Below are 14,474 nucleotides of genomic sequence, written 5' to 3'. Positions count from 1 at the left end.
ACTAAATGGCGACGACGTTGCTTCATCCGCTTGACCACTTGGTCGAGGGTCACTACGGTTCTAATACGAAGGCAAGGATCTCGTAAATCTCGATCTCGTCGAGAGGGCTTACGAAAGTCCTAACGGAAAGATACTGTTTCAAGTTCAAGACGCAAAGGGGAAAATGTACATTACTAAGTTCGCGGAGTAGGTCTAGTTTGTGAGATGCAGGACCGATTCTGGTAAGAATCTCGGAGGTCCCAACTACATTGGATTTAGCTTTCCACGCTTTACGAAGCGTATTAAGCCGTTCCTAGAGTGAGGTTTCTTAAAGAATTTGGTCTCTCACTTGGAATTCCAAAGGTTCTTTCTCTCGCTTACTTCCCAGTCAAGGGCCATCCCTTGCTGGATCAAAGTTAAAAGGGTTTCTGAAATTTTCGGGGAGTTCCGAATGGACTATGATAGTAGGTCTGTAAGACCTAGAATTTGGCGAATTTTCCGTCGGTGACTACGATGCCGACAAATTCCCAACGGTTTTGGATAATATGCCAGAGTACTCCAGAATTTCCACATCACTAATAGTGTGTCTTAGGAAATTTAACTCTTTAATTCCAAAACTCATGTTCAGAGAACTTCACGAAAAGTATCTCTGAGGGTAATGTTTCTATGGGTTCTTTCTTACTACGAGGGTAGATAAGTAAGTCATTACATGGAAAAATGACGAACTGATCCCAGTAAGAAAGGCGTACTCCACTCATTTAGCTCATGAATACTATGGGCGTATAGGTCCTATCCGAGGGGTATCACTACGGACTCGAAGTGTCCGCATCGAGTTTGGAGGGTAGTCTTTAGGACATCCTTCCCTAACACTTGAACTGGTGATATTCGGATTTCAGGTCCATTTTTGAATGTAATTCTTTCCCTGCGTTTGTTCAATCAACTCATCTATGCGAGGCAAAGATAATGATTTCCAAAGGAAATCTTAATGAAGTCCCCGGTCGTCGAGGTACACAGGATGCACTCCGTCAACTTCTGGTAAGAATAAGACCAGAGCTCTCAAGGGTGAGAAGCCTAGTCTTCCAATTCTATTGTTGAGTAGTTCGCTATGTTATCCGAGTTGTTCTTGTATTTTCGTAGGTGTTTAGACTATAAGGCGATCTGGTTATAAGAGTCATACTAGGTTCTAAGTTTGTTCACATGCCAAATGCAATTACTCGTAGTCTTGGGCAGTCTCCGTCCTGAAGTTCATATTAGAATTCATACTTGGTTCAACGATCACAATCTCGTGTATACAAGTTGTATATAATTAAGATTGAAAAGGTAGTCGAATAACTGATTCTTCTTTAAGCTCACATCCGCTTTGAGGGAAAAGAAGTTAAAGTGGAATCATCAATTTTAAACTTGTAGAACATTGATTATATAACACCCTCATGTATACATTCTTCCGTGATAGCTTGACCGTATGAATCTTTGGATTGAACTTGACGTACTGTACGAGTGATACTGTGGGGATTCCTTTGGAAGGAAAAGAACTATAAGATACTCCTTGTATGAGTACTTCGGTGTTCTGATATGACGGCTTTGCTAAAAGACGATTACTGAGAAGAGATGTACTTATGAAGCTGGTATTGTGAGGATCGAATTTACTCGAGTCATATGATAAAGTCGGAAACATATGGAAACTAAAGACATTAGATTTGAACATAAGGCGTTACAGACAAAACACAACACATCAACCATTAACAGAGTTATTGTACTTAGGATTTACTACAAGACTATTGCTGCGAACAAGGTATACTACAAAAGACAAGTATATGCAACACGAGCATCCCTAAACGGACGAGATCCCGCAAAAGATAAGACTCTGGTTGCACTAGTGTTGGGATGGTTCATAAGTCTGTTACAACGAAACGCCTAAATTACATTAACGTGGGTCCGGAGTAGACTCTCCTGCGGTGGTGGTTGGTAGTAGACTTTCGTCTGTGCCAGCAATTGCTGCCTCTGGGCAGTTCCTTTTGTAGTGACCTACTTTGCCACAACCGTAGCAAGTCTGGTTCACACTGGTGTTTGGAACTTGGGCGGGCTGAGCTGTTGGAGTCTTGCAGTAACAGGCTGTATGCCCCTTCCTGTTGCAGTGTGAGCACTCTATCTCCCTACAAGGTCCATGGTGGTGAAAACTGCATTTAATGCATTTTGGGAGATTTCCAACATAAAGTTTGGCTTGTTTAGGGGTAATTGGGATGCCCGAAGGGATGGTAGTAGGAGGTACTGATGTCGTGGCTGTGAAGGTCGTTACTGGTGGTTGTTTCCTATTCGTCCTTCGAAGCGACTTGTCCTTAGGTTTATTCCAAGACATCCATTTGTTACTCTTGGTCTCGGAATTCGGGGTATCGTGGTAGTTTGTTGTTCGTTGCGGTGCTTGATTGTTACTTGGATTGGAATGATTGATAACAATATCGCTAACACTTGCGTTGTTAGCGTTCAGATCGGTTAGAATAGCTAACACGACAGCCAAGACTGCAGCCTGAAAGGTAGCTGCATCAATCTGAAGAGTTGGTGGTTGGTTGATGGGCTGATCGTTTTTCTTCGGCGACATGATTCTGTTACATGGAAAGAAAAATGAATTTGTGAGTGAGAATGGTTGAACCTAGACGTAGTTTGATCGCTCATGTAAAGAATAGAAGTATGTTCTCTAAGGTTCGACCTACATCCCTATGATGCAGTCCTATTACAGAATGGAAGTATGTTCACGAAGGTTTGACCTACATCCCTATGATGCAATCCTAGCAAAGATCGGAAGTAAGTTCGTACAATGGTCTCAAGATGTTTGGCGTTCTATTCGAGGCATCGTTGGTTCGTGAATAACATGATCCAACCATTACAAGAGACTTGGAGATATCTCCGGAGTTAAATTGCTATAGTCCCATGACTTGACTAGAGCATGTTTCAGATAGACTCTAATGAAAGTATGATAAAGGTATTTGAATAAAGAATGGCACATAAGTTAGCCGACTGTCAGTATCTTTGATATTCATGACGTACAGGTTCGGGAAAATGACCTTGTAAAAAGGTCTTACATCATATCCAAAGAAGATAGTTCTTGACAGCATAAAGACCTAACCACAAGTACTTACAATACAAGATAGTTTCATAGAAAATGCCACATCGGGCATAGACAGAAAAACGATTCCTTTTTAGCAAGGAAAATATAGTAAGGCATCTACTACTGGCGATGATCATCCCTCTGGTGAACTCTCAGTTCAGCCAGTTGGCGTTCCATATCAAGTAGGTGTCTTTCGTACACCCTCTGGCGTACTCGAAGTTCTATGACTTCGGCTCGTGATTCAGACAGTGCTTGCAACAGGGTCTCATGGTCTCTCTCAGACCTCTCACGAGCATGTTCAAGGCAACTGGTGCGAAGCATATGCATTGCTCCATTTGTATAAACTTCTGCGATACGTTGTAGAGCTGTCCTGCCCTGAATTTCGTTTCGGGCAACTCTTCGAATTAGAATTGGCATGATTCTGTCTGCTGAGCCCCCATTACTTAGGTTATAGAAGCTTCGGTCACCATTAAATGGCATGGGCTAATCTTTTCCTTGGCTCCATGTTTCCAAACATTCCACCCACTCAGGCGTTAGGCCATGAAAAGCCGGACGAGGGTTAGGAATTGGAAAGGGAGCTGCCTGGGGTAGGTTCTCAACCTCGGGTTCGGAGATAGCACCGTCTGAAAGGTCTTCAGCATGGTGATCATTCAGAGGGATTGGATGATCATTATCTGGTTCTTCTCCAAACCATCCAGCAATCACTTCGTTCGGAAGGAACATGTTGTCGTGGGGATGGAATCCAGCCATGTTATCTACGCGAGAATTGGGGTAAGAAAATAATTATTAGACGAACTATTTAGACAATTATTTAGGAAATCTTCATTAGTTCCATCACTATTTGTAAAGTGCATACCAGTTATATGTAACCAACACAGGATAGGCCTTCGAATAAGTGACCTCAACTCCAAATTCACAAGGAATAGGGGTAAAGCAAAAATTTCACCGATTCTAAGTCTATAACATCCTAGTTACATATAAATTTAGCGTATCCACTTAGCAATTATCAACTTAGGAATGAAGATTCCATTTTAGTTCTCAAGTATAAAGTATTTATTGTAACACAAAACACCCCTATGGTATTTTAGACTCAGGTTCTGTTATAATGTTCTCATTGTAGTAATGTTGGTAAGTTTTTAGACTCGTTGCCATATCACAACCATTCTTGGGCATGTGCTAATCACTCCTCGGAACAGCATAGTTGATCAGGCTATGTCACTCCCAAGACTGACCATACATCCCCGAGCTTACCTGTGATATTCAACAATCTCAATACTTTTGTTCTTGTCATTGTGACATGGATTTTAGTATGAATGCAGGCACATATACTTTGTTAAATGTTTTATTATTTAAAAGTATAAACTCTTAGACAGAGTGTTTTAATCTCAATGTGTTTATAGTTAGTATATCTTTTATCGGTTGATATACTTAATTCACTATAAACAATGCTCTTATACTAATATGTCACACCCCGAAACCAAGAACGGCGGAAACATTCCGGGGTGGAGGACACCATGTGAAGTATCATAACAGTGTAAAGTAGTAAACAAAGCAACAGCATCATCCATTGCATTAGAAGTAAAGTTTTAATACATGTGTTCTTTCATAATGTACAACAATAAAATGAATAATCAAAATAAGGTGAGTCTTGACTGTGCTCCGTCTTCTCAAAAACCTGGCCATCACACCTGTCTAACTGATGACCTAAGAATACAAGTTATTTTGAAAGCGAGTATCAGCTTTAAAGCTGGTGAATTCATAAGTATTTAGGTGTTATTGTCCTGTTTTGGAATGCTGTTAAGAATGTCGTATAAATCTTTAAATAGAACAGTTGATATAAGTATGAAATGTGGTCTTCTACCAAGACCCGAATGTTTTGTAAGTAAAATGATGGCTTTTCCTTTCTATTGGCTAGTACTAAAAGTACTTAGTCTAACTCTTTGTTTATGTGAATGTATCACAAATAAAGTAAAATAGGAAAATGATATGATAGTCTTCTACCAAGACCTAAATGTTATGTAAGTAAAATGATAGTTTTTCCTTTCTATTGACTAGTACTAAAAGTACGTAGTCTAACTCATCGTTTATGTGAATATATCACAAAATAAAGTAAAATAGGAAAATAATATGATAGTCTTCTACCAAGACCTAAATGTTCTGTAAGTAAAATGATAGTTTTTCCTTTCTATTGACTAGTACTAAAAGTACGTAGTCTAACTCATCGTTTATGTGAATATATAACAAAATAAAGTAAAATAGGAAAATAATATGATAGTCTTCTACCAAGATCTAAATGTTCTGTAAGTAAAATGATAGTTTTTCCTTTCTATTGACTAATACTAAAAGTACGTAGTCTAACTCATCGTTTATATGAATATATCACAAAATAAAGTAAATAGGAAAAATATAATCATGTAAGTGTTATCCCTGGTTACCAGGACTAACACGCCATCCCAGTAAGCGACATGTATAACCTAATGAACATCCGAAGATTGTCCAATTGTCCTCTGTAGCAGCAGCAGGTTGGAGGAAGGGTTAGTCCCGTGGCCGACTCCTATTATAAGCGTTAACCTAATAATCATCCGAAGATTTTCATCTCATCCTCTGTTGCAACAGTAGGATGGAGGAATGGTTAGTTCCGATATCGATCGACCTGTTATAAGTGATAACCTTAGACATCCGTAGATGTTCATCACCCAATGTTGCTAACAGCTGGGTTCCGGAATGGTTAGTCCCATCTAGACATCCCATCGAACAGGGATAGGCAGGAAAATTTACACAGAAGGTATGAATAAATCTTCCTAATAACTCTAGGTACAAGTATCCAGGTAAGTGAATACAGGATAATGTATCTAAGTAACAGTACTCATGTATGGTATTCATGTAAGAGTATTCAGATAAATGTAGCTATGTAGACGTACTCATGTATCATGTAATCCTAGGTATTTGTACTCATGTATCATGTAAGGTACTGGTATAGACTCATGAATGAACTGACTCTTATGTGATTCCTTGTAATATGAATAATGTTCTATTTCTTCTAACTATCCCTATGATAATTAACTGGAAAGTAATTGGTTGTTCAAGTAGATTTATGCACCCTCGATACACCAGGGTGTGGGAAACTGAACGAAGGATGGAAACTATAATATCAATACATATATAAGATGATATGCGTATAAGTGTAGTTTTGCTCAAGAAGGTAAAAATAATGGTTTTGCAAGATATCTAGGAGTTTTGAACAATAATTAAGAGTGACTTGATGTCGTTTTAATAAACATTTCAAAACTAATACTTTTGATATCAAGGTATTTTAAGATAGAAAACCATTTCATGTGTCACCTTTTGAAGTATGTGAAATCTACTGAGTGAAAACACATTAAGAGCTATATAACACTACTAGAGAGAGGTACTCACGATTTGTGATGAAAACCCGAAGATCTGTGAGAGAGAAAATGGTTTTTCTCTAGTTGTAAAAGTGAATAATGAATGAAATTGGTTTAGAATTCTATTTATAGTCCTGAGATTTTTGGCAAAAAATATTTTATTCCTGGAATGAACTCTAATGTAATAGAGTGTTGGAATAACAGAGTTGCACAAAACCCTAGTGCATCCACTCTCCTGATATCTCCTGAAGTGTAAACCTTGAATTATTCAAACTTATACGGAATAGTCTGAAAATTTGTTGTGACTGCTATAACTTCTATTGAAGTGATATTGTTTGTTTAGAATGAAATTTTCGGGTTGTCACAAGGATCGAATTCTTTTTCATCTTTTCTTTGCAAAACCGAAACCACACCCAAGATGAGTTTCATACCGCTTACTTTTTGTTTTTTATGAGTTTTATGGGAGAGAATACAAGTAAATGTGTAGATCTATGTGTAAATGTATGATATGTGTGATTTGATGCATGTATGTGTGTGATATCATGTGTTTTGTGATGAATATGTTATCAAAAAGTGTGTAAAAACCAAGATCTAAGGCATGAGAAAGGAAATAATCATATCTTAAGTTATTATACACTAATCAGGTCAACAAAAATAGTTTATGAGGTTAGGGTAAGCATATCCTAACATAAAACACATTTTAGGGCTTAAAATGTCAAAAATACAAAACTTAGGGTACAAACCGACAAATTTATAGTTTCTGGAGCGTCAAACGGTTGCAAACAGTTTCTATAATAATTTTTCTGAACAACAACATTTTTAAGGGACTTAAAGTGTAAATTTTGAACCTAATGGGCTAGATTTAGGCTTTTCGGCCCAATAAGCCTCAAAATGCGAGATTTCTAAGTTTGAGGGGATGAAATGCAATTTTCTGTAAAACAGGGGATTTGAAATGTATTAAAACTATTTCAAAGGTCAAAAATGCTTTTCAAATTCAAAAAGGATCAAAAATGTAAAAATTTTCTATTTTGGGCCAAAACTGTAAAAGTTGCGAAACTAGGGGTTTTAAACGAGAAAACATCATTCTGGAAGGGCTAAAGCTGTTTACAAAATAAATTTGGGTTAAAAATGTCTTTTCAACAAGTTTATGATACAAAAGTGTCAAAATAATGTTTTAAGGACCAAAATGAAATTCTTTTATATAAAGGACTAAAAGTGCTATTTTTATAAAAGAAAGGTTGTGAAAAGGTAAAAATCTTACTTTTAAAAAAATTAATTCACTAAGACAAAATACATGATCCACGACTACCGACGAAACAGAAAAAAAAATACACTCTCAACAACAAATATCGTTACAAAACGAATTGATTCGGTCTCGAATCAATAACAAAACAAAAATCAATAAACCAAAGTATTTCAATAAACATGCGATAACTATGATGAGTCAACATTCAAACTTTGGGCTTGAAAGTTTCAAATCATGCTTGTTGGGCCTTGCTAGCCCAATAACCTGATCTTTGGGCTCGAAGGGAACGTGCTTACATGTTAATGGGCCTCCCATGACCCAATTCCATGTAAAAGGACTTTCAATAGCTCTATTGTGCTATTGGGCCCTAATGGTCCATTAGTACTGCTAGTGAGGTCGAGAAGTCAAATGCGAGTTGGGCCAAGTGCCTTTCGCATTCCCGATAGCCTTGAATAACTTATGGAAATAAAGGGGGCTTCGTACCCTCATTTCTCCTCGGTTGATCGGCTTATGAGAATTCAAGTAAACAGATTCGTGGCGTTAATCAAGAGAAGTCAGGGTGGTTGGATTATGTGAGTAGTACGGACGAAGCCTTAAGGATCGTTCGTAACCTGTAGTTATAAACTAGTCATTTTCATTAATGCGTGATTATAACAACTCACAAACCCTAATTAATCCAATGTCACATGGGTAATCAAAAACATTCGTCGTATCGGTATAACAATAAACAAGTCATGAAATTTACGTATTGGGAAAACATCAAGTTTTCCCGGAAAGTTCAACATTTTCACCTATGTAATGTATACAAAGTTCAACAATTATACATGTTTTCAAAATCGACAAGCATATTTACGGATCTTCACACTTTTTATAAACAAATACTATTTTCAGAAAATATCGGATTTTCTGGGTTTTTCAAACTTCACAAAAATCATTTTTTCATAACATTACTTATGAACTCACCAACATTTCATATGTTGACGTTTTTCCAAAATAACTTGTATTCTCAGGTAACAGGTAAGCCAAAGAATAAGTATCAGGAAATGTCATGGTGTTTTGCTTAAATTATCTATCAGACAGTCTATGTTATGGAATTGTAATGTTTAAAGCAATGTACTGAATGTAAACAATATCAGTTGTAATATTCCAATGCATGGTGATGATTTGTGTTATGAATCATGTATATTCATTGTGATGGTATTCAATTTGAGTCACAAGAGCCCTCAGACGTTTCCTCCGTTCGGTTCGGGGGTGTGACACCTTGAGCACAAAAAAGGACCGCCTTAACCCAACACACCATCATATATCAACATATACCATATCAAACCCTAGCTAGCATATACATATATAACATATCACTAATCATAGCATCATCCTATATACCTGGATACATATCTAATAGATAACTACAACATACAAGCATGCGATAAACCATGATAAGAATCCAAAGGGGCCGACCTTGGTGCCTTCGATCCAAAAGTATAGTAAGGAAAACTCACCTCGCAAATCTGAAAAGACAGCATAAAATAATATCGCTCCATGAGTCCGCTCCATAGATCACTTATACACAAGGAAAGACCTGACCTTAGACTTCATATTAAATACACAAAATGCCCCTAGGGTCAACTAGGTCAAAAGTCAAAGGAAAGTCAACAGCTAGCGAAAAGTCAACCCAACTGAGTTTGCCCAGCATACCCAGCCTCTACTCCCCGCATACTCCGCCCTTGACCAAAAACAAGTAGTTGACCACCTACGCCCAACGTACGCCTTGATACACCCATCGTATGTAGTGTCCATGAATAACCTCCATTAAGTGCTTAATTCAGCAAGTCCAAACGTCTAATTCGATATCCAAGTCTAAAAGGTGCTCCTAACCATAAATTTTCCAACTTTATAGTCATGCATGCCTTAATAACTCCCAAAACCAATCCCTAGTTTGTCTTAACCACTTAAGACCTACACATCATGCGTGCAAGCACTAAATGAGTCAAGATAGCATTTTTACAACTTAATGAACCTCAAATCTTCTGAAAGGACAACTCCTTTGGTCTTAGAGTAGCCTTTTACTCATTATGTCCAAGAAAAGGGACTAAAAACTCATAAAACTTCATATGGAAAGATCTTAAGAAAATACAAGTCAAGGTCAAAGCTTTATACCTTCTGAAGCTTCCCAAAGAGGCAAAGATCTTATATCTACAAGCTTGTTTCCACACCAAGGCTCCTCAATGAGTCCTCTTTCTGCCTTCAACATACCAAGAACACACACTTAAACTCAAAACATACACTCAAGGGATAGGGTTTGCAAAAATGTCTCAAGGAGAGTGGAGGTTGAAAAGGTGAGAGAAATGAGGCTATAAGTATGATTATATAGGGGCTTAATCCTAATATTTAGGGTTTCTACAACTAGCGAGTATGCCCCGCGCACGTTGATGTACACCCAACGTACTAAGGCGTGGCCTAGTACACTAAGCATACAGATGTACGCATAACATACTCCCATTTCTCCAAAATTACAAAATTTCCACTAGGATTTCCAATGGACACTTCTTCTATTTAAGGACCAAAACGCAATATAAAAAGATTATATGGTTAAATTTAGAAGTACCTAAACACCGGGATGCTACATCTGTTTTAGTAAAAAATTAACAAACTAATTTTATAACCAAATTAGTAAGTGTGGTGTGATGTTTGAACTAAGGTGAATAAAAGTAAAGTGCTTAGGATCTTAAAATGCATTGAAGATCTTGGTCGTGCCCAAGATCCTGGGTAAAAAACTATAATGTTCAAAAAGGAGTTTCATTAAAACGTATTATCTTGTAATATGAATAAGTTTATTTTGGGATACAAATAGTGTTGAAGAGAATAAATAAATAAATTTGTATAATAAAGTTCGAGATACTAAAAAATATACTAACATACCTGAAGATACCTTAGCGATTTTAGCAATGTAAAAAAATGAATAAAGGAATGGATTGCTTTCGATTGAACATCATAAAATAAATAAAATAAGTTCAAGAACATAATGAGTTACGAGGAAAGCCATTAATCAGTTTGGATCTCCGACATAAAACCTCGGGAGGTGATGCAATCACTTGCCTTAGTACTTATATTAAATTTAAATAATGTTACAAATGCTAGATGATCTTAGAAATGAAGTTAATATACTCAAGTTTCGAGAGAATTAGAAAATAAGTAGCAGTAGAAATATGTTCTTGTGTGTGTGAATGTCAATAAACTAGTGTTTATATACATAACAATAATAATTATAATTTCGACATTCTTAGGATCCTCCTTGACTTTTCTTTGACCCGAATTTTACGAGGGTCTTCAACATTCATGAGGCATTGAACACCTGTGGTTTAACTAGGTCTATTCCTTTCTTGTCAAACTTTAATTTCCTACATAAGATTTCACAAGAAACATGATGATAGTCCAATATATTGATTCAATCCAAGATCTTAGGTTTACCTAAGATGTTAGTAAAATGTTCAAGATATAAGAATAGTAAGGTAAAAATTCTACCCACAACAATAATGATAAATATGTTGGATTGTATTAGATGTTAGTTCTTTCGGAGGGGAATAGTGAAAAACGAAAATGATTTGGTTGCTTGAAAAAAGATTTGTTGCTAATATAATGTCGATGGTCTTCATATGGGGAGTTTAAGAGCTTTTAAGCTTACCTTATTGACTACGTAGTGGTTGAGGTTTAGGTCTAAAAACAATGCCATGTGGATACAAGTAATAAAGTTCCTTTTTGCGATGTCAGACATGTAATATGGGGAGGCAGTAACTTGTCAAGTTTTCATAGTGTCATTACAAACTTGTCGAACAGTTTGGATATACATAATGTCTTTTAGGGGAAAAATGCAGGATCTATTAAACAAAATTGATTTAGGGGAAAATGAAGGATCCATATCCTATCTTTGATGTATTGCATGTGATGGTGAACCGAAAAGCAAAATCAATACTGATATTTGTTGATTGATCATTAAATAGAAACCCAGAAAATTTAAACCAATGTTGATGGTCGTGATGGATGTTTCTAAGGTTTATAATGCTGGTGTTGGTGGAGGTTTTTAAGGCTGATGATGGAGAGAGAGAGAGAGAGAGAGAGAGAGAGAGAGAGAGAGAGAGAGAGAGATGGATGAGATTTCTAAGGTTGTTTTGGTAGTAGTGAATGATTATAACGCCGTTGATGATGGTAGTGGTGGAGGTCTCTAAGGAATTAGTTTTTAGTGGTGAACGATGTGATATTAGTGGTAGTTATGATGAAGAGAAATCGATAGATATGAAAATACTTTTAAGATCCATTTAATATTGGTCATAAGGTTTGAAGGGAGAGAGGGTGGAGTGTTGTGGGACAACTTTTTAAAAAAAATTAAATATCCTTTTATATTTTCTTCTCTGTTAATCTTAAATGATGACATTTGTAATATTTAATGAAAATAATAATATTTTAATAAATTTGTGTGATACATATCACTATTTAAAATGGATAGAAGGATACGTAGGAAGAAATGTATGAGAGTATTTAATTTCTCTTTTTTTAATAGCAATTAATAAAAATCTAATAAATTGAAAATTTTAAATATAAAGTAAAATAGTTATTTCAAACCTATATATAAAGAAAACCTTCCAAAAACACAACATTTGCAAAAATAAACTAGTTGCACTAAATTTAAGAAAACAATACCATTTTTTTTAGGTTTTCTCAATTATTTATCTTCTCATTTAAATAGAAAGTTATATTTGAGGGGAGAGAGAACTTCACAGTTTTTTCATGTTTTAAAATTTGAAGTTCTTGTACATTTCAAACTTTAAAAGTAGAAGAAACATTTGTTTTTTCATATTTTTTACTATTTTATTCTTCAAAGTATATATAGTTTTATATTTTAAGTTATATTATGATTATATTTGAATTTTGACACCCCAACATAATCCAATCTATTTATTTATGCTACCAAATTAAATAATGGACATATTAAAGTATTCGTTTCATCGTTATTATTTCTTTAACGTAGTACATCGATAGTCCAGTTTTCTACTACATAAGCGACAGTGAACAAGAAAATCTTTATTAGGAGATCAACTGTTGATGGATACACATTCATATCCCAGTTGAATATGCCATATTGATCAATAGCTGCTAACCAACGTATAGTTGAAGTTTGAACAAGAAGTCTTCTTACGTAATAAAGAAGAACTAAACCCAAACGTCGAGTTCTCCAAATTAAACACCAGAAAGTTATCTTCCATCTGAAAGCTTCCGATCACGATCGCAGGTTCAAAGGATGCACCACCGTCCACTAGTGCCAGACATGCAACATCCGGTGTCACTTGCTTAATGGAGTTAGCCGCGGACATTGTCCACTTCTTTCCTTCCGGAAGACTAAAATCAATATCAGGAACTTTTAAGGATACTTGTGTACCACTTGTGGAACTACTAAAGCAAAGGCCAAAAGGTGGGACTGGAGTTGCCTGAGGGATACGTTTTGTAACCATTGAAAACCTCCGAACCACAGGATTATAAATGTCACTTCTAAGAATGGTGTAAGGCTCGGTTGTACTAATCTTAGTGATGGCATCAGCCGGAATAGCAATGGATCTCTTTTTGATCACAATGTTATTCACACCTATATAGTATCCAAAAGAATCTGAATGGTTTACGTTTATCAATGGAGTATAAGAAAGATAACTTCTTACGTCAACACTTGATTGGGGGAGAAGGTAATAAGGACTATCTCCATAAAGTAGAACCCCAAGAGCAGACAAGGTGCTAGGCAAACATAGACCTATTACTCTTTTAAGCGGGTCAACTAATCTAGCTGGTAACGCATAAGGTGATGACGAAAGTGCCATGACACCTGTAACATTCGCAGGGAATGATTGAAGTGATGAAGAAGGAGCGCATGCAGCATTAGGGTAAGCACCATATAATCCGGTATAAACATTTCCACCATTGCTTTGATTGAAAGTGAAATCGTCATAGTTGAGTTGGGTCTGGACACACGATGCATCAATGGGGTTGACCACATTGATTGGGCACGTGCATTCTCCCCAACCAGGTAACGTTGACTTGTTGGTTTCTCGTTGGCAGTAGGGATTCTTGTATGAGAAAGAAGTTCGTGCTTCGGTGCACTGATATTCTTCACAAGAAACAGGAAAGGCACATTGTGTGTCGGGTGGGCAACTGCCTTGATACATGTTCCATTGCAAGGAACAAGTGCGCCATATGATAGGAGCATCTGTGTCTATGAGGAGATTTTGCTTTAAGAATTGCATGTTTACGTAGGCTGTCATGACTTGAACACTATAAAGAGGCTTAGAAGCATCGGTATGTTTATGTATTGGAAGAACTACGGAAGTGTAAGGTAGTGCAGCTAAGGTTTCATGTTCAAGAGAGATGAAGGATAGAGTGATGACAATTATTTGTAAAAGCAAAAGCATTTTCGAATATTGGTATATTCAAGTGTAAATTCTAAAGATCATTAAGCAGATTTATATAGACATGTCAACGCCAAGGCGTTTCTCATGTTGGACTTTCTAAAACCTACTCGAAGTTAACTAATAACAGGAAGAGTTGGTTTTGCTATAATTTAATCATAATAATAACAACAACAATATTTATTAAATGACTTTTTGTGGTCAAGAGTCTTTTTAGATAATAATTAGTTTTGTGGTTATCTTGTATGGTGTATATCCGATAGTTAGTTTTGAAGGTAGATAATTATTCTGTATTGTATACCCTATATATGTAC

General features: G+C 36.4%; 1 protein-coding gene across 1 annotated transcript; it reads right to left on the bottom strand.

Annotated features, from left to right (window-relative positions):
• Positions 1-12,695: 12,695 nt before the first annotated feature.
• LOC144997366 (chitinase CLP-like) lies at positions 12,696-14,172 on the bottom strand. Its single transcript, XM_078957260.1, has one exon. It carries the CDS (start codon positions 14,161-14,163, stop codon positions 12,853-12,855), a length of 1,311 nt encoding a protein of 436 aa, XP_078813386.1. The 5' UTR covers positions 14,164-14,172; the 3' UTR covers positions 12,696-12,852.
• Positions 14,173-14,474: the final 302 nt, after the last annotated feature.

Source organism: Lactuca saligna, chromosome 5, assembly GCF_052625555.1.
Source record: "Lactuca saligna cultivar CGN05327 chromosome 5, ASM5262555v1, whole genome shotgun sequence".
Classification (NCBI taxonomy): domain Eukaryota; kingdom Viridiplantae; phylum Streptophyta; class Magnoliopsida; order Asterales; family Asteraceae; genus Lactuca; species Lactuca saligna.
This window is presented reverse-complemented; position numbering and strand designations above follow the sequence as displayed.